An 18,146-nucleotide genomic window follows, 5' to 3' on the forward strand; every position below is an offset into this window, starting at 1 on the left:
CCAGAGGCTTTCTACCTCCAGGCTATACTCCCAGACCTATTTTGTACTTTATTTGGAAATAGGGTCTCACTAAGTTGCTGAGAGCCTCACTAAGTAGCTAAGGCTGGCTTCGAACCTGTGTGATCCTCCTGTCTCAGCCTCCGAAGTGCTGGGATTACAAGTATGCACCACCACATCTAGCATTTTATTTTTTTGTGGTACTGGGAATGGAACCCCAGGGGTGTTCTACCTCAGAGTTATACCATCAGCCCTATTTTTTATTCTTTATTTTTAAACAGGGTTTCACTGAGTTGCAAAGGTCCTCACTAAGTAGCTGAGGCTGTCAGCGAACCATGATCCTCTTGTCTCAGTCTCCCAAATGCTGAGATTACAAGTGTGGACCACCACGCCTGGCTTTCTATTTTATTTATTTTATTTTACCTTTTTTTTTTTTTTTTTTTTACAGTACTAGAGATGGAACCCAGGGATAGTCTACCTTTAAACTACACCCTCCAGCCCTATTTTTTATTCATTTTGAAATAAGTTCTCACTAAGTTGTGGAGGGCCTCATTAAGTAACTGAGGCTGTCCTTGAACAGCGATCCGTCTGAAAGGGTATCCTTCTGTCTCATCCTCTCAAGTACTAGGATTACAAGTGTGTACCAACACATGGGGCTTTTTATCTTTTATTTTGAAACAGGGTCTAAGTTGCTGAGGTTGACCCTCTCTAAGTAGCTAAGGCTGGTTTCGAACCTGTGTGATCCTCCTGTCTCAGCCTCCCAAGCGCGGGGATTACAAGTGTGCGCCACCATGCACGGCCAGGGGAGACCCAGTTTTTTTTTTGTTTTGTTTTGTTTTTTTTTTGGTGGTACTGGGGTTCTTGGAAGCCCTTCTACCTCCTGGCTGCACTCCCAGACCTATTTTTATATATTTTTTTGAAACAGGGTCTCTTATGCCAGCGTGGCTGGCTTCGAACCTGCGCGATCCTCCTGTCTTCGCCTCCCAAGCGCGGGGATTACAAGCATGCACCACCACGCCCGGCGGGGAGACCCAGTTTTAAAATTTAAAAATAAAAATAGGACTAGGAGTGTAGCTCAGAAAAAGAATGTCCTGAGTTTAAATCCCACTACCACAAAATGTGCCCTCTACAATTGGCACCAAAGTAGTGCCTGGATAAGGAAGACCAAAAGTATATAGCGACGTAGGCCAGGAAGAGGCAGCCAGGGAGAACTGTCAGAAAGGGGTGCTGGCCATGTGATTGTGATTGGCCTTGTGATCTGTGTGGTTTGGTTTGGTGATGCTGGAGATGGAATCTGGGGCCTTGTGCATGCTAGACGAGCACTGTACCAGTGAGCTGCATTCCCAACCCCTGTGGACTAAAATACAAGGCGTAAACAAGAAACACACTGGATATGTGTGGTCAGAAGGCCTTTGAGGGCTTTAGCGTGGTCACAGTGGAAGTAGAACCAGGAGGAATGGAAAGATTGAAGAAAGGATAGGAAGTATAGACTTCTTTCCAGAACATTGATATTAAAGGAAACAAGGACGAGTGGGGATTGACGGGCATCTTGTATTTAAACCTGGACTTGGAATGTATGTTAATGGGAAGAGGGGAGAGCAGGGAGAGAAGAATGATGAGAATTTATGAAGGTAAGAATGTCTCCTGAGGCGTTTGGAGAGGCGGCAGTGAGATCCACACGGTAAGAAAGGCTCATCTAGGCACCTTCCTCTGTGAAGGGTGGGAGTAGATAAGGATCATCAGGCAGTTTGTTGAACTGTGTTCTTTCTCCAGCCTGGCACCTTGTTCCTTACCTAAATCTTGGCACAGGAGTAAAAGTAGCATGGCACATGTCTAAAATCCCAGCTATTTGGGAGACTGAGGCAGGAAGATGGCCAGCTTGGGCAGCTGACACCTCGGCAGTTCAGTGAACTTGGTTTTTGATTTGTGTTGTATATGGTACCAGGGATGGAACCCAGGGGCATTCTACCTCCTGGCTACACCCCCAGTCCTATTTTTTATTTTTATTTTGTAACAGAGTATCACTAGGTTGATGAGAGTCTCACTACTTGCTGAGGTTGTCCTTCAACTGGAACTAGCAATTGATCCTGCTGTCTCAGCCTCCCCAGTACTGGGATTACACCCACTCAAATGTTTAAAAATGAAAAAAAAAAGATGAGGTTAGGAGGGGTGTGTAGCACAGAAATAGAGTATCTATAGATAAGCAAACCTGGCTGCAGAAGAAAAATTACACTTAATTAAAAATAATTGAATTGATTGAATGTGTGTGTGTGTGTGTGTTTTATGGGGGATTAAGCCCAGAGGTGTTTGTCCTCTGAGCTATACCCCCAGTCCTATTATATTTGGAAACATACTCACTAGGTTGAGAGTCTCACTTGCTGAGGCTGTTCTCAAACCTGTAATCCTCCTGTGTCAGCCTCCCAAGTACTGGGGTTATAAGCATGTGTCACCACACCCCACTGAATTGATAGAGCTTGATGACCCTTAAGGAATAAACACTAAAGAGAGGACTGAGAGGAAAAGGATTCAAGCACATGTCCAGTAGGTAATAATGAGGACTGAAATGATTGGAGATTGAAGTGTCTGACTTTAAATTGTGCTAGGAATTGAGCCCAGGGCATTTTGCCTCTGGGCTACACCCTCAGCCCTACTTTTAAAATTCAGAACAGGGTTTCACTAAGTTTCTGAGGGTCTCTTAAAATTGCTGAGGTTGACCTTGAACCTGCAGTTTTCCTTTCTCAGCCTCAAGTATTGGGAGTACAGATTTGTGCCATTATGTTCAACTTACTTATTTCAAAAAATTGTGTTATAGCCAGGGTTACAGCCAGGTGTGGTGGCACACACTTGTAATCCCAGCGCTTGGGAGGCTGAGACAGGAGGATCACACAGGTTTGTAGCCAGCCTCAGCTACTTAGTGAGGCTCTCAGCAACTTAGTGAGACCCTGTTTCCAAATAAAGTATAAAATAGGTCTGGGAGTATAGCCCAGAGGTAGATAAGCCCCTGGGTTTTACCCCCAGTACAACCAAAAAAAAAAAGTGTTATCAAGTTGCTAAGGCTGGCCTTGAAAAGTTTGATTTTTAAAATGAATGATTTTACAGTGGGTACTTGGTGGCACAGGTTTGCAATCCCAGTACTTAGAAGGCTGAGATAGGATCTCAGGTTTGAGACCAACCTATGCAACTTAGCCTTTCAGTAACTTAGACCTTCTTATTTGTGTGTGTGTGTGGGGGGGTACTGGGGTGGAACTCCGGACTATACTCCCAGACCCATTTTATACTTTATTTGGAAACAGGGTCTCACTAAGTTGCTGAGAGCCTCATTAAGTAGCTGAGGCTGGCTTTGAACCTGTGTGATCCTCCTGTCTCAGCCTCCCAAGCGCGGGGATTACAAAGTGAAAAATAAAATAGATTTGGGTGTGGTGGCACACGCCTTTAATCTCAGTAGTTGGGAAACTGAGACAGGATGGTCACAGATTTAAAGCCAACCTGAGCAATTGAGTGAGGCTATTAGCAACTTAGTGAGACCCTGTTTCCAAATTAAAAAAAAAAAATGAGCCAGATGTGGCACACGCTTGTAATCTCAGAACTTGGAAGAGTGAGACCAGAGGATCTCAGGTTTGAAGCCAGCCTCAGCAACTTAGTGAGGCCCTCCACAACTCAGACTCTTTTTCAAAATAAAAAATAAAATAGGGCTGGGAGTATAGCTCAGTGATAGAATGTCACTAGGTTCAATTCCCAGCATCACATACACGCAAAATAGGGCTGGGGTATAGCGCAGGTATAGGACACCCCTGGGTTCAGTCCCAGTTCAAACAAAAAAACAAAATGATTCTGAATGTTAAGGTTGTCATTTAGGGTAAATGTCACCAAACTTAATTTTTTTTTTTTTTTTTTTGGTGGTACTGGGGTTCCTGGAAGCCCTTCTACCTCCGGGCTACGCTCCCAGACCTATTTTATATTTTTGAAACAGGGTCTCTTACGCCAGCGTGGCTGGCTTCGAACCTGCGTGATCCTCCTGTCTCTGCCTCCCAAGTGAGGGGATTACAAGCGTGCGCCACCACGCCCGGCTCAGCCCCACTTCTTCTTCTTCTTTTTTTTTTTTGGTGGTACTGGGGTTCCTGGAAGCCCTTCTACCTCCGGGATACACTCCCACGGGCTACACTCCCAGACCTATTTTTTAACTTTATGTGGAAACAGGGTCTCTTAAGCCAGCGAGGCTGGCTTTGAACCTGCGCGATCCTCCTGTCTCCGCCTCCCAAGCGCGGGGATTACAAGCGTGCGCCACCACGCCCGGCTATCATTTATTCTTATTTTGAGACAGAGTTTAGCTATTTTGCCCGGGTTGATCTCAAACCTGCCACCTGCGTCATCCCCCTGAGAAGCTGGAATTCCAATCGTGCCCGCTCTGGTATCTTATTAGCAGAGGTTCCGTGACTTCCCCTCAACCGTGTAAGTTGGATTTCCACCAAAAAAGATTTGCTCCTATGGGTGAGCATCTCACTGTGGCACATGCCTGTTATCCTAGTACTTAGGAGGCTGAGACAGGAAGATTACAGGTTCGAGGTCAGCCTCAGCAGCTTCGTGAGACCCTATTTCAAAATAAAAAAGGACTGGGAGTATAGCTTGGAGGCAGGATGGCCCTGGGTCAATCCCTGTCTCACTCACACACACACACACGCACGCACGCACGCACGCACGCCACCACGCCTTTAATTTTTAATAATAATGGAGCCGGGCGTGGTGGCGCACGCTTGTAATCCCCGCGCTTGGGAGGCGGAGACAGGAGGATCGCGCAGGTTCGAAGCCAGCCGCGCTGGCGTAAGAGACCCTGTTTCAAAAATATAAAATAGGTCTGGGAGCGTAGCCCGGAGGTAGAAGGGCTTCCAGGAACCCCAGTACCACCCAAAAAAAAAAAAAAGTAAAAATAGGTCTGGGAGTGTAGCCCGGAGGTAGAAGGGCTTCCAGGAACCCCAGTACACACACAAAAAAATAAATAAACATGGCAGTGGAACCAGAGTTCTAGACATAGGTAACAATAGCATTGGAGGCGAGCGTGACTGAATCCTAGAGAAATTACAGAAGCCAAGAAAAGGCTTGAAGGAGATTACTAGGAAGATCTTCATACTGCGATGTTTGGGGACCTTATTAGCTAATTTGATTTCCTGAATTTGGGGGATAGGGTTATTTAACTACTAGGCAAGGGAATCCTAGAATACGACATGTTTGGATTCAAGACACTTGATGAGTTCCTGATTGTTAGGTGAGCTGCAGGGCTTTGCGATGTGTGTCCTGCAGGTAAAAACAGATCGAACTGCACCGATAGTTGAATTTAGATCAGTGAACTGTCCTCATTGTACTTTGGTCCCACAATTCAGCTGTTCATTACATTGAACCTAGGGGGACTTGACAGCACTTAAGTACAAAGCTTTGATGTCTTTCATATGACTTATTTTCAGAATTTCGTCTAGTTTGGAGCTGTAGAATACAAGGTTAAGTACAGTAAACTTTTGCCTGTTTGCCTGTATCAGACCACCCCAAGACAGGCATTCTTAGAGCTGTGTGGATGGCTGAGGGGGCAGGTTTACTCATGGAGGCTGCGTGGACCACAGCGGCCACCTCACTCAGTCTCCACCCTGAACCCGGCTCTTCCTAAGGGGCCGGTGTGTGCGTGCTTGTGCAGCAAGCACGGTGCACAAGCACCCTTCAAGCTTCTGCTTGCTTCTTGCTTACAGTTGCTCCCTTAGTTGGTGCACAGCATATGACCAGGCTTAGATTACGTGGTGGGAAATCATTTCATCCCTTGAGGTAAGAAGGTGCAGAGTCATTGAAAAGGGAGGGGGTATCCAGGTTTGGGAGGGATTATTAGGGCTGTTTTTGCAAACAGTCTGGACTGTAGAATCCAGTGTAGATTGGTGTTAGTTGACATATTCCGAAGTGACTGTATGGAGACCGTAATGATTCACTGCCGATCGATATGACCAAACTTGATTGCAGGAGTGGGGCATAACCATGACACTAATGTGAAAATACAGAGTTGTGCATTTAAGTATTTTTGCTGCTACTATGAAAAAGTAGAGAGGGGTATAGCAAGAAGAATCTGGCTGTTAGAGCCTAGGTATTGTTAGCTTGGAGCAGAATCTCTTACCTCCGTGATACTGCCATTGGGGTGGGGTACATCATTCACTTTTGGGAAGGACACTGGGGTTGAAGGAGGGCATTGTACCCACAAGCTACACCTCCAGACCTTTTCATTTGAAGATAGGTCTCAGCTGCTGACGGTCTCCCTGATTTGATGAGGTTGGCCTCGAACCTGCGATCCTCTCGTGTCAGCCTCCCAAGTACTGGGATTATAGGCATGCGCCATCATCCCCACCCCGAGTAAAGTTCTTAAGACTCCTAGGAAACTCAGTGTTGCTGAGAAGTTGGAATTTGGGTGGGTGAGTTCTGGAGGGGGAGGGTCTGGGCTTCAGAGGGTATTTTTCTCTTTCCTCATAGTGGCAGAGTGTTTCATATTGAAAAATACTCATAATGGGAAATGTAAATTTCCTAACCCTTTTCATTGTGTGTGTGTATGCATGTGTATGTTCTTAGGGATTGAACCCAGGGGCATTCTGTCTCAGAGCTACACCCCCCGACTTTTTTTTTTTTAAGCTTTGAAACAGGGTCTCGCTAAGTTACTGAGGCTGTCCTCGAACCTGTGAGCCTCCTGTTTCAGCCTCCAAAATACTGGGATTATAGTCATGCACTACCATACCCAGCACCTTTTTTCACTTCTTTTACCATACCTGTATAATAAATATGAATCATCATCTCCTTTTTAGAGAAATATTGAGAAATATTTGCCTGCATCAGACTATAGAGGTGTTTTGATAAAAAGTCACAGGATGATTAAATATAATAGTCCTGGTTATTAATAATCATTATTAATCCTTGGGAGGCTGATCACTGGTTCAAGGCCAGCCTCAGCAACTTAGCAAGAACCTGTTTCAAAAAAAAAAGAAAAATAGGGCTGTGAACTTAGCTCAGAGGCAGAATGGAAGAAATTTACATTCCCCATTATGAATATTTTTAATTATGAAATACTCCTCTACCACTATGAGGAAAGGAATATTTGTAGGCTAGACCCCCCCCACACACACACACACAGAAGTTGCTAAACTTGGGTTCAAAAGATTTTTTTCTCTAGCTGGCCATGGTGGCACAAGTTTGTAATTCCAGTTTGTAATCCCAGCATTTGGGAGGCTGAATCCAGAGGAAGGCGGTTTGCAGACAGCCTCAGCTACTTAAGTGAGGCTCTGCAACTCAGTGAGACCCTGTTTCAAAATAAATAATAAAAAATAGGGCAGGGGGTGTAGCTCGGAGGTGGAATGCCCCTGGGTTCCATCCCCGGAGCCTTTTCTCCATATTAAGTCTTAGGGGAGAGCAGTTGACAGCTAATTAATAACTGCTTCCTTAGTGGGATTTGGGGTTTTACTTTTGAAACTAGTAAGAATTATAGAATTTCATACCTTTTAAATGAAATTTGACACCTTTTAATAGTCATTAAATATTTTCCCCGTGCTGGGACGGAGCCTCTCGTGCATTTTAACAAGTGCTCTACCACTGCACTACGTCTCCAACTCTTTTATGCATTTAATTTTGTGCTGGGGGTCAAACCCAGGGGTTTTCTACCTCCAGCCTTTTTTACTTATTTACTTACTAATTTATATTGTGTGGTACTGGGTATTGAGCCCAGGGACATTCTACCTCTGAGATAAATCCCTATCCCTGTTTGTTTCTTTCTTTCTTTTTGGTACTGGGGATGGAACCCAGGGGCATTTTACCTCCGAACCACACACTCAGCATTTAGTTTTTATTTATTTTGAAACACTGTCTCATGAAGTTGCAGAGGGCTTCACTAGGTTGCAGAGGCTGGCTGCAAACCGGTGATCCTCTTGTCTCAGCCTCTCAAGTACTGGTATTACAAGCTTGCACCACCACACCCATCTTATTCTTTATTTTTGAAGCAGGGTCTTAATAAATTGCAGAGGGCCGCACTATAAGTAGCTGAGGCTGGCTGCAAACCTGTAATCCTCCTGTCTCAGCCTCCCATGCACTGGATTACAAAGGGCACCACCACGCCTGGCTTTGTTATTTTTAATTTTACTTTTTATTTTGAGACAGGGTCTTCCTAAGTTGTTGGCCTCGAACCTGTAATCCTCCCGTTTTAGCTTCCCAAGTACTGGGATTACAGGCAAGCACCACCACATCTGGCCACAGGTTAATTCTAATGCAAGTCATTTTATCTAAGGAATTTTTTTTCAGTGTTAGAAAAGATTCTGACTTAGTTTTTAAAGAAATTTTACTTTCTTTTGAGTAGGTTTTTTTTTTTTTAGAGCTCAAAGTTTTCCCTCTAACTTAGTTTTTCACTGGCAGACAACATCCCAGTGTGTTCCAAATGTGGCTGAGTTACTCTATCTAAAGGTGGTTTTGGCATTTCATAATCTGTGTTGCAGTTTGTCTGCGCAACTAGACTAGCTTTACATAAGCACCACTTGCCGCCTCTGGGCTCTGGAGCCAAGACTCCCTTGCAGCAAGTGGACACATAGTGGTATAGTGCTCTGGTGAGGTCACTTGAACTTTAAATAGCTCCTGGCTCTTGAAACAAGGACAGCATGATTTAGGGGAAAGGCCAGAACTTGATCTCCACGGCCTGGGGCACTCAAGCTCCTTCTGGCATCAGAGATGATTGGTAGGTCACTCAAGGAGCGGGGCAGTGAGAAGAGGCTAGAGGTGGTGGTATCGCCATGGGCCTGTGATGTCTCCGCCTGCTGCACAGCCAGTTTGTGGGTTCTTCACAGGCTGATGCTCAGGTCATGGAAAGGAAGTGATGTAAGGTGGCTAAGAAGTATCAGGCTAGAGCGGAGGATAAAGTAGAGGAGAGATACTCATATAGGCAGATAAGCTAGGAGATTGTATAAGACATGTAGACAGTTCCAGTGGGGAGAAATAAATGAAGGAAGAGTATTCAGGGTATCCTCAAAAGTCCTTACACCCCTACTGGCATGTTACTGTATGACAGCACTTGAGTTCGGGTCTTATTTATAACCCGCCATGCTCCTTGTAAAACAGGGAGGAAATAAATGGCTTGCTCCCCCACCCCAGGTTATTTAACAAATGGTGGAGTCAGGAAACCCATCTTCTGGGATATTGGTACTGTGTAGGTATCAGAGCCCAGCAGGGGTGAGGGTAGTCTGGGGTGTAAAAAACAGTGACTGTAGAAAGCCTTGGAAGAAAGACGAGAAACGGCCATTCTGGAGAAGTGGTGTTGGTGTGAGGGGTGGCACAGAAGGTCTTGGAGCAAAAAGCACTTCGTTGCTGACTTCTCTCTGCTCTGAAGTCTAGCAGCACTAAAGCCCAGTTCTTTCTTACTCTTATTTTATCCTCTAGCATTATAATGGAGATTCAATAATATGTAATACAACTCAGTGAGACCCTCTTTCAAATAAAGAATAAGAAATAGAGCTAGGGGTGTAGCTCAGAAGTAGAATGCCCCCTGGGTTCCATCCCTAGTACCTCACACGCACAAAAATTATTACATATTTTTTTTCTTTTGCAGTACTGGGGATAGAAGCCAGGAGAATTCTATCTCTGAGCTACATCCCCAGCCCTATTTTATTTTATTTTTTTATTTTGGAACAAGGTCTTTTTAGGTTGATGGGAGTTACTACCTGCTGAGGCTGTCCTCAATCCCACAATCCTCCTGTCTCAGCCTCCCAAGTACTGGGATTACAAGTTGGCACTACCATGCCTGGCAAAGGTTAATTTAAAGCTACTAGTCAGAGAAATATTTGTGTGTATACCATTTCTTGGATATTTTGAGAATTAGGAAGCAAAACATAATGAAGTCATTAAATTATTTGCTTGTAGTAAACTAATAAGTATGATTTGGTTTACCTTTTGATTTCGTTATCGTGTGTGTGTGGGGGGGTTACTGGGGATGGAACACAGGGGCATCCTACTTCTGAGCTACACCCACAGGCCTATTTTTTATTCTTTATTTTGAAGCAGGGTCTCACTGAGTTGCAAAGGGCCTCACTAAGTAGTCTGAGAACTGTGATCCTCTCATCGTAGCCTCCCAAATGCTGGTATTTCGTTATCTTTGCCTAGATAGGGTTGAGATTAGGGACTACAACCAGTTTCACTCAATACCTCCTACACACACACACACACACACACACACACACACACACACACACAGTGAATGCCTCAAATGTGGGGAAAACAGTTTCTTGGTATCCTATCCTCCCATAGATAATTCAGTTGGTATATCTTTTTAGACTACTCCCACTGGCCCCCTACCTCATACCTGTAATAATTCAGGGTTACACAGATGCTGTGGTTGATCTTCACCAGGAACAGAGGGTACTCAATGGGAGGAAGTGGCCAGCTGCCCTGGGGTAGGGGAGAAGAGTAGGGAAGGGAAAGTTTTACAGAGGATATGAGTACTCACATACGCAAGGCAGGGCAGAAGAACAGACAAAGGATGGAAGTGTGAGGTTTTTGCAGCTAACTTGTTAGGACTGGCGCACAGTGCTTGAGGATGAGGCTTGGGAAGTATATAGTCTTCTGTAAGACTGTAAAATGGAGAATGATGTGGTTTAGCCATTGACTCAGTCTAGGCACTGGAGGCTGCAGTTAGCCAGCCAATAATGGTATGTGACCTCCGAATCAGAATAAAAGTAAAGAGCTTCATTTGTCTTGCAGAGTAATCATTTTGATACGGTTGTCAGAGACTTAATGTCTGATAGCACACAAATAAGGTAAATTGAACAAATGTAGTGTTATAGTCTTAGGGATGGTGAAGACAAACCTTTACCAATCTCATATTGAAAATAAAAAGCCTTGCCGGGCGTGGTGGCGCACACTTGTAATCCCCGAGCTTGGGAGGCTGAGACAGGGGGATCACACAGGTTCGAAGCCAGCCTCAGCTACTTAGTGAGGCTTTCAGCAACTTAGTGAGACCCTGTTTCCAAATAAAATATAAAAAAAAAGGTCTGGGAGTATAGTCCGGAGGTAGAAAGCCTCTGGGTTCCACCCCCAGTACCACCAAAAAAAAAAAAAAAAGAAAGAAAAAAGAAAAAGCCGGAGCCGGGCTTGGTGGCACACATTTATAATCCCAGCATTCGGGAGGCTGAGACTAGAGGATCGTGGTTCGTGGATGGCCTCAGCTACTTTAGTGAGGCTCACTGCAACTCAGTGAGACCCGGTTTCAAAATAAAGAATAAGCCAGGCGTGGTGGCACACGCTTATAATCCCAGTATTTGGGAGGCTGAGACCTGGAGGATTGGGGTTCGCGGACAGCCCCAGCTACTTAGGCCCTCTGCAACTCAGTGAGACCTGGTTTCAAAATAAAGAATAAAGAAAGAAAGAGAAAGCCGGGCGTGGTGGCGCACGCTTGTAATCCCCGCGCTTGGGAGGCAGAGACAGGAGGATCACGTAGGTTCGAAGCCAGCCGCGCGTGCTGGTTTAGGAGACCCTGTTTCCAAAATGAAAATGTAAAAAATAGGTCTGGGAGTGTAGCCCGGAGGTAGAAGGGCTTCCAGGAACCCCAGTACCACCAAAAAAAAAAAAAAAAAAAAAAAAAGAGAGAGAGAGAAAGGGGAAGGAAGGGAAGGAAAGAATGAATTCATTCATTCTAGCTGGCTACCTCAGCACAGAAATACTCGATGAATCCCCCAGGCACTGCTGCAAATGTGTTTCCCCAAGTTGCTAAACTGTCACAGTGGTCAGGTATAATCCCGGGTCCTCAGTTTTGACTTCCTTTGTGAGGTTTGTCATTCATCTGGTCTTACCTTATAAGAGGAAAGCCACTCACACTTGTAATCCCAGCATTCAGGAGGCTGAGACAGGAGTATCATGGTTCACAGACAACCTTGGCTACTACTTAGTGAGGCCTTTTGCAACTCAAAGATCCTGTTTCAAAATCAAAATAAAGAAAAATATAGGGCTGTGGGGGCTGTAGCTCAGAGGTAGAATGCCTCTGGGTTCCATCCCCAATACAGAAAAGAGTCAACTTGAAATTGGCTCATTATATTCTCACACAGAAGGGATAGCACTGGAGGTTCGTGGATAGGTGGAAGCAGAGGAGGAAGCTGGCAATCATTCTGTTCCTAGAAACCCCTGGGATTGGTCTGTGTGCTGCTTTGTGAGGACTGTTGGCGGTTTGCAGATTAGTTTGAGTTGTCAGCTGGACGTGTTGTGGCACAGAAGCTTGACTAGGTATCTAAGACCTAGACTTGATGGTTCTTTCATCGAAGAGTGTTCAGAGCTGGTCCTTCTCTAGGGAGTGAGGCAGTGTTCACACTCATCACCATCCATCAGCTGCATCGTTTTCTTCCCGTCACCCCTTCCCTGGGCCCGTGCAGCACAACTTGCCTTCCCGTTAATTGCTTCGATTGAGTGGTGGTCTGTTGTGCTGTAGTAGCACGGTTTGGTTAGCCCAGTTGACAGCATCTGTACCATAACAACTCGTATTGTTTCTTCCTAACAGGTGACAGAGCTGAATGAGCCGCTGTCCAATGAAGAACGAAACCTTCTCTCTGTGGCTTACAAGAATGTCGTGGGGGCGCGCCGTTCCTCCTGGAGGGTCATCAGTAGCATTGAGCAGAAGACGTCTGCTGATGGCAATGAGAAGAAGATAGAGATGGTTCGTGCTTACCGTGAAAAAATCGAGAAGGAGCTGGAGGCGGTGTGTCAGGATGTGCTGAGCCTGCTGGATAACTACCTGATCAAGAATTGCAGTGAGACCCAGTATGAGAGCAAAGTGTTTTACCTGAAGATGAAAGGGGACTATTACCGCTACCTGGCTGAAGTAGCCACTGGAGAGAAGAGGGCGACCGTGGTGGAGTCGTCTGAGAAGGCCTACAGCGAGGCCCATGAGATCAGCAAGGAGCACATGCAGCCTACTCACCCCATCCGATTGGGCCTGGCGCTTAACTACTCCGTTTTCTACTATGAGATCCAAAACGCCCCGGAGCAAGCGTGCCACTTGGCCAAGACCGCTTTCGATGACGCCATTGCCGAGCTCGACACTCTGAATGAGGACTCCTACAAGGACTCCACTCTCATCATGCAGCTCCTCCGCGACAACCTAACGCTCTGGACAAGCGATCAGCAAGACGACGAGGGCGGAGAAGGCAACAATTAAGGCCCCAGGTGGACTGGCAGCGCACGCTGATGCTACTACTGCAGTCTTTATTTTTTTCCCATGAGTTGGGGGTCGGGTGGGGGAGGGAAAGGGAGGGCTGACCTTCCCAGGGAGAAACCCACGACCTGTCCTGTCTTTGATCGCCTCTTTGACATTTTTGCCAAAATACCACTAGTGGAAAGTCAGCTAGCTGTGCTGGTATTGGAGTAGCAGCCTCACACGGGCAAACGGACTGTTCTGTAGGTTCATGCAAGTGGAGCTGTCTGTCTTTAATTTAACTTATTGCTAGATGATAGGGTGTTAAGATGACACGAAAACATAGATGGAGTGGCCCTCATTCAGTAAGTTCTGTGGTTCCAGTAAGGATTTGTGTACATACGCTCTTGTCCTCAGTTCTGGGTACCCTCTCTCTCCTCTGTTGTAGCTGTGCATTTCCTTCAGGGTGTCCTCTACCGACACGGCATCGTTAAATAGTTAAGTTCCCAGTGGACAGACTTGGCACATAAGGTGTGTATACCCTTATGGTTTAGGCCTGGCTGGTTGCTGAAGTCTGATTAATTGACAGTATTAACACTAAATTGCAAGTTTACAGTATTTCTACATTACAGCCATATGTGACATCAAGCCATTGATTGTGAGTTTTTCTTTGCTAGTTACTTTGGCTTTACGTCCTTGTTCAGCCGTGTCCAGGTTGGTTTTGCTGTTATCCTTTTCCTAGGCTAAAAGATGGGCCTCAGGAGAATCAAAGCTACTTTCAGTTTTGGTTAATAGGTGCTTGGCAGGTGGCTGTGGGATTTTTGTCTTTTTTCCCCTCTTAACGTTAATTCACCACACAAGTTATTAATCATTTTAATAGAAATGTTACACACCACAAAAATAGAGAAAATTCAGGTCTGTATGTCATTTATCATGTTGGTATTTCCCAAGACTAGCCTGCTTTCCCAGCTGCCTCAGCTCCTTCCTCAGGGATCGCACTGCCATCCTTTCCCCTCTGCACTTGAGTCTCCTCCTGTACCTCGTGCCGACGGCACACAGGTGGTTAGAGAGGATGATGGAATTTGTTTCCACAAAGTGTGGTGCAGTATGGAGAGTCAGGTGCTAGGAGCTGACCCGGTAGAAAATCCCATAGGAAGCACTCCACCTGCAGCCTGTCCAGTTGGGGAGCCCGCACGCCTGTCAAGTTTTCCTCCGATGCACTCCGTCCCCGAGTACTTTCTGTAGGAAGAGAACTAAAATCGTTGATGAGTAGTAATTCCTATTGACTGAAACTTTTCCTCTGTATTTTTGTTTTCGGTGAAAGCATAGAGGTTGGACATTCACTTCTCTCTTGTGCAGTCAGTACACGTTTTGCATTTGAAGGAATCTACATTGCTATTTACTATAAATTTGCTTTTGGTCAGCTGTAGGTCCCTTATTCTCATTTTGGATAAATCTGTAAAAATGACCCACTTAGTTTACTTTTTTAAGTAAAATCAATAACTCTGGATGCCCAAGATGGGTAACAACACCAGACTTGCTTTGTTTCTTTGCTTTATTTAGGCAAGGAGAGGTGTGAGTAATAGTTGGAGGAAACCCAAGAGAGGCTTTTGCTGATACTCAAATCATGCTTACAAGTGTGACACGAGTGTGTTAAACAGGATGCAGGTGGCAGTGACGGTAGAGGAGCGATGGTGATCATGGAGTCAGGATGCTCCGACGTTGCAGTTTACCCAGCATAGCCTGCCTTAGAGGGCCTCCTCACACCAGAGCGCAGAGGACTGACTGGAGAGAGCCTGGAGTCACTGCGGTGGGTGGGGAAACACTTGGGGAGGGGGCAGTGGGGCTTTCCCTAATTTATCTTCATGTCCAGTGAGCAGTGTCCTGTCCTTCCTTGTAGCATTTGGAAATGATTTACTGGAATTACAAAACCTATTTTTTCCTTTAAATTTCAGCTTTGGCTCTGGCTGCTTTTAGAATAATGCAAGATAAAATCATACCGGGGGCTAGAACTGAAGAGGGAACGGGAGACTTGATATTTAAGCAGCTTGAATGGTTTCGTTTCTTTTCTTTATTTTAAAAGAAATGCACTTGCCTATGATACTGTCTCTCCAGTGAAATGATTACTCCTCCATTACTCTATTGATACAATATTGTGCATGCTAGTGTTGTATTTCTATACAGTAGCTTGAAATTTATTAACTTATACTGTAGGTGTTATGTATTCCTATGACAAAAAAAATAAGTCTTCAAAATTTTTTAAAGTTTTTTTAATTTAATTTTTCCTTTTGGGGGTAAAGTTTGCTCTACCAAATAGTGATCGTAACAAATTGATCTGTTTTGGATGTTGCTATAGTGACATGCAGTTATATATTTTGTTTTTTTTTTTGGGGGGGGCAAAAGAAACACCAGTGTTAGCTTAATCTTAATGTCTGGTGTTTGTCATGGTGAAATTATAACTATTACAGTGTAGGAGAACATTTACTTCTGTTCTCTGAATGAGCCTTTGTGCTTTTTGTCATGTTATGCAGTGAACTATTTTTAAGGTCTAATCAGTGATTATTTTTCCAGCTCCGTGTTTCTCTAAGGAATTATTTCGCACACGGACCATTCTTAGCAGTTTTCCTCAGTGATGGAATACCATGAATGTGAGTCATTATGTAGCTGTCGTACATTGAGCAAATAAACTTACAGATCTGAAGTCAGTGCTAGTTTCATTTAATGAGTTCAATTTTTCCTGTGCTTTGAAGGTACAATTGGATGTGGGTGTTATCCTCCTCCACCAACGGAGTGAAGTTGGGGGTGGGGCAAGACTAAAGAATCCAGGCCTGGGCTTGGTGACCCTAAGAAAACCAAGGGCTGGGGGTATAGCTCAGCGCATGGGGTAGAGCATTCGCCTAGCATGCCGAAGGCCCTGCGTTCCCTCCCTAGGGCCATAGGGGCGGGGAGGAAATCTGTGCACCCTTCGAGCCTCCCTTTATCTCTTACAAAATGAGCATGTTCCACTAAGTCTCAGGAGGCTCCTGGGGTACCGCTGGTGAGAAGCATAAAACTGAATTTGAATCATGGCTCCTGAGCTCTCACCAGCCTGTTGCTGCTACTAAAGGTGCCTGTAGTGTGAATCCCGTCTCTGCATATAGGGCATTCTTTTTTCTTTCTCTTCCTTCCTGTGGTACTGGGGGTTGAATCCAGGGGCATTCTATATCTGAGCTACACCTCTAGCCCTATTTTTATTTTGAAACAGGTCTCTCTAAGTTGCTGAGGTTGTCCTTGAACCTATGATCCTCCTGTCTCAGCCTCCCAAATACTGGGATTACAGGGGTGAGCCATCACACCCATCCATCTCTGGTACTAGGGATTGAACCAAGGGACATTCTACCGCTGATCTAAAACCCAGTCCTCTTTTACTTTTTTATTTTATTTTTTTTATTTTTTGGTGGTACTAGAGGTAGAACCCAGAGGCTTTCTACCTCCGGGCTATACTCCCAGACCTTTTTTTTATATATTATTTGGAAACAGGGTCTCACTAAGTTGCTGAAAGCCTCACTAAGTAGCTGAGGCTGGCTTCGAACCTGTGCGATCCTCCTGTCTCAGCCTCCCAAGCGCGGGGATTACAAGCGTGCGCCACCACGCCCGGCTTCCCAGTCCTCTTTTAAAATCATTAAACAGGGTCTCAGTTGCCAAGGCTAGCCTCAACCTAGGATCATCCTGTCTCAGTTTCCCAAGTAATGGGATTACAGGTGTGTGCTTCCGTGCCTAGTTGTACAGATACATGTGTGTTAGTGTTACTAGGGATTGAACCAGAGACATACTCCGAGCTCCATCCCTAACCTGATTTTACTACTTTTTTTTTTTTTTTTTTTTTGGTCTGGGGATGGAACCCAGGGGCATTCGACCTCCGAGCTACACCCCCTGCACTATTTTTATTCTTTATTTTGAAACAGGGATCTCTAAGTTGCAGAAGGCCTCATTAAGTAGCTGAGGCTGTCTGCGAACCGTGATCCTCAGGCGTGCGTCACCATGCCCAGCCCGATTTTACTTCTTATTTGGAAACGGTCTCACTAGGTTGGTGAGTGTCACTTCTAGCTGAGGCTGTCCTTGAGCCTCTAATCCTCTGGCCTCAGCCTCCATAGTGCAGGGAATACAGGTGTGCGCCACCACGCCCGGCACAGACACCTGTTTTTGAGATGGTTCCACTGTGTTATCCAGGTTGGCCTCCTCATTAGCTGAGACTATAGGCACATGCCCTCATGCCTGGCTGTCTAGCTTTAGGATTTCCTTCATGCAGTGCTTTTCAGACTTTTTCATCTCAGAACCCCTTTACATTACTCTGAAGAAGTTTAGTTTTGTGGGGTTGAATCTGTCAAAAGATAGAAATTAAGCCAGACCTTGTGGTGCATGCTTGTAATCCCTGCGCTTGGGAGGCTGAGACAGGAGGATCGCACAGGTTCGAAGCCAGCCTCAGCTACTTAGTGAGGCTCTCAGCAACTTAGTGTGAGACCCTGTTTCCAAAAAATATATAAAATAAAAAAGGTCTAGGAGTATAGACTGGAGGTAGAAAGCCTCTAGGTTCCACCCCAGTACCACCAAAAAAAAAAAAAAAAAAGGCTGAGACAGGATTGTAGGTTCGAGGCCAACCTCAGCAACTTAAGACCATTTCAAACTAAAAATTAAAATATGGCTGGGGCTGTAATGATTACCCCTGGGATCAATTCCCAGTACCCCAAATCCAAAATTGTTTTCCAAAACGAGAGGAGGAGTAGCATTGCTTCACAATTTCAGTCTCCTGGCTGAGTCATCTGGACTTGGCTGCTCCTGCAGGCTGTCTGTTGTGATACATAGAGTTGAAGTATTTGAAAAAACTTGGTATCACAGACAGGTGGTTGGAGAGGACGGCCCCGAGGAGTGGAGGCAAATGGCAGAGGTAGGATAAGGTAAGAAATTTCTCATACTTCATACTCTGGGTTGGGTACCAAGGAACTTT

The 18,146-nt window shown here is 45.2% G+C and overlaps 1 protein-coding gene across 1 annotated transcript in view; it reads left to right on the forward strand.

Moving 5' to 3' along the window:
* The window catches only part of YWHAG (tyrosine 3-monooxygenase/tryptophan 5-monooxygenase activation protein gamma), a gene marked incomplete at both ends in the record, with an annotated part of 29,090 nt that extends 15,904 nt beyond the window's left edge, over positions 1-13,186 (forward strand). The window contains one exon of the mRNA XM_080704291.1: positions 12,530-13,186. Within this exon, the coding sequence (XP_080560417.1) occupies positions 12,530-13,186 (657 nt within the window). The remainder of the gene's footprint in view (positions 1-12,529) is intronic.
* Between the last annotated feature and the right edge of the window lie 4,960 nt (positions 13,187-18,146).

This window comes from Muscardinus avellanarius (genome assembly GCF_963383645.1).
Source record: "Muscardinus avellanarius genome assembly, chromosome: 10".
Classification (NCBI taxonomy): Eukaryota; Metazoa; Chordata; class Mammalia; order Rodentia; family Gliridae; genus Muscardinus; species Muscardinus avellanarius.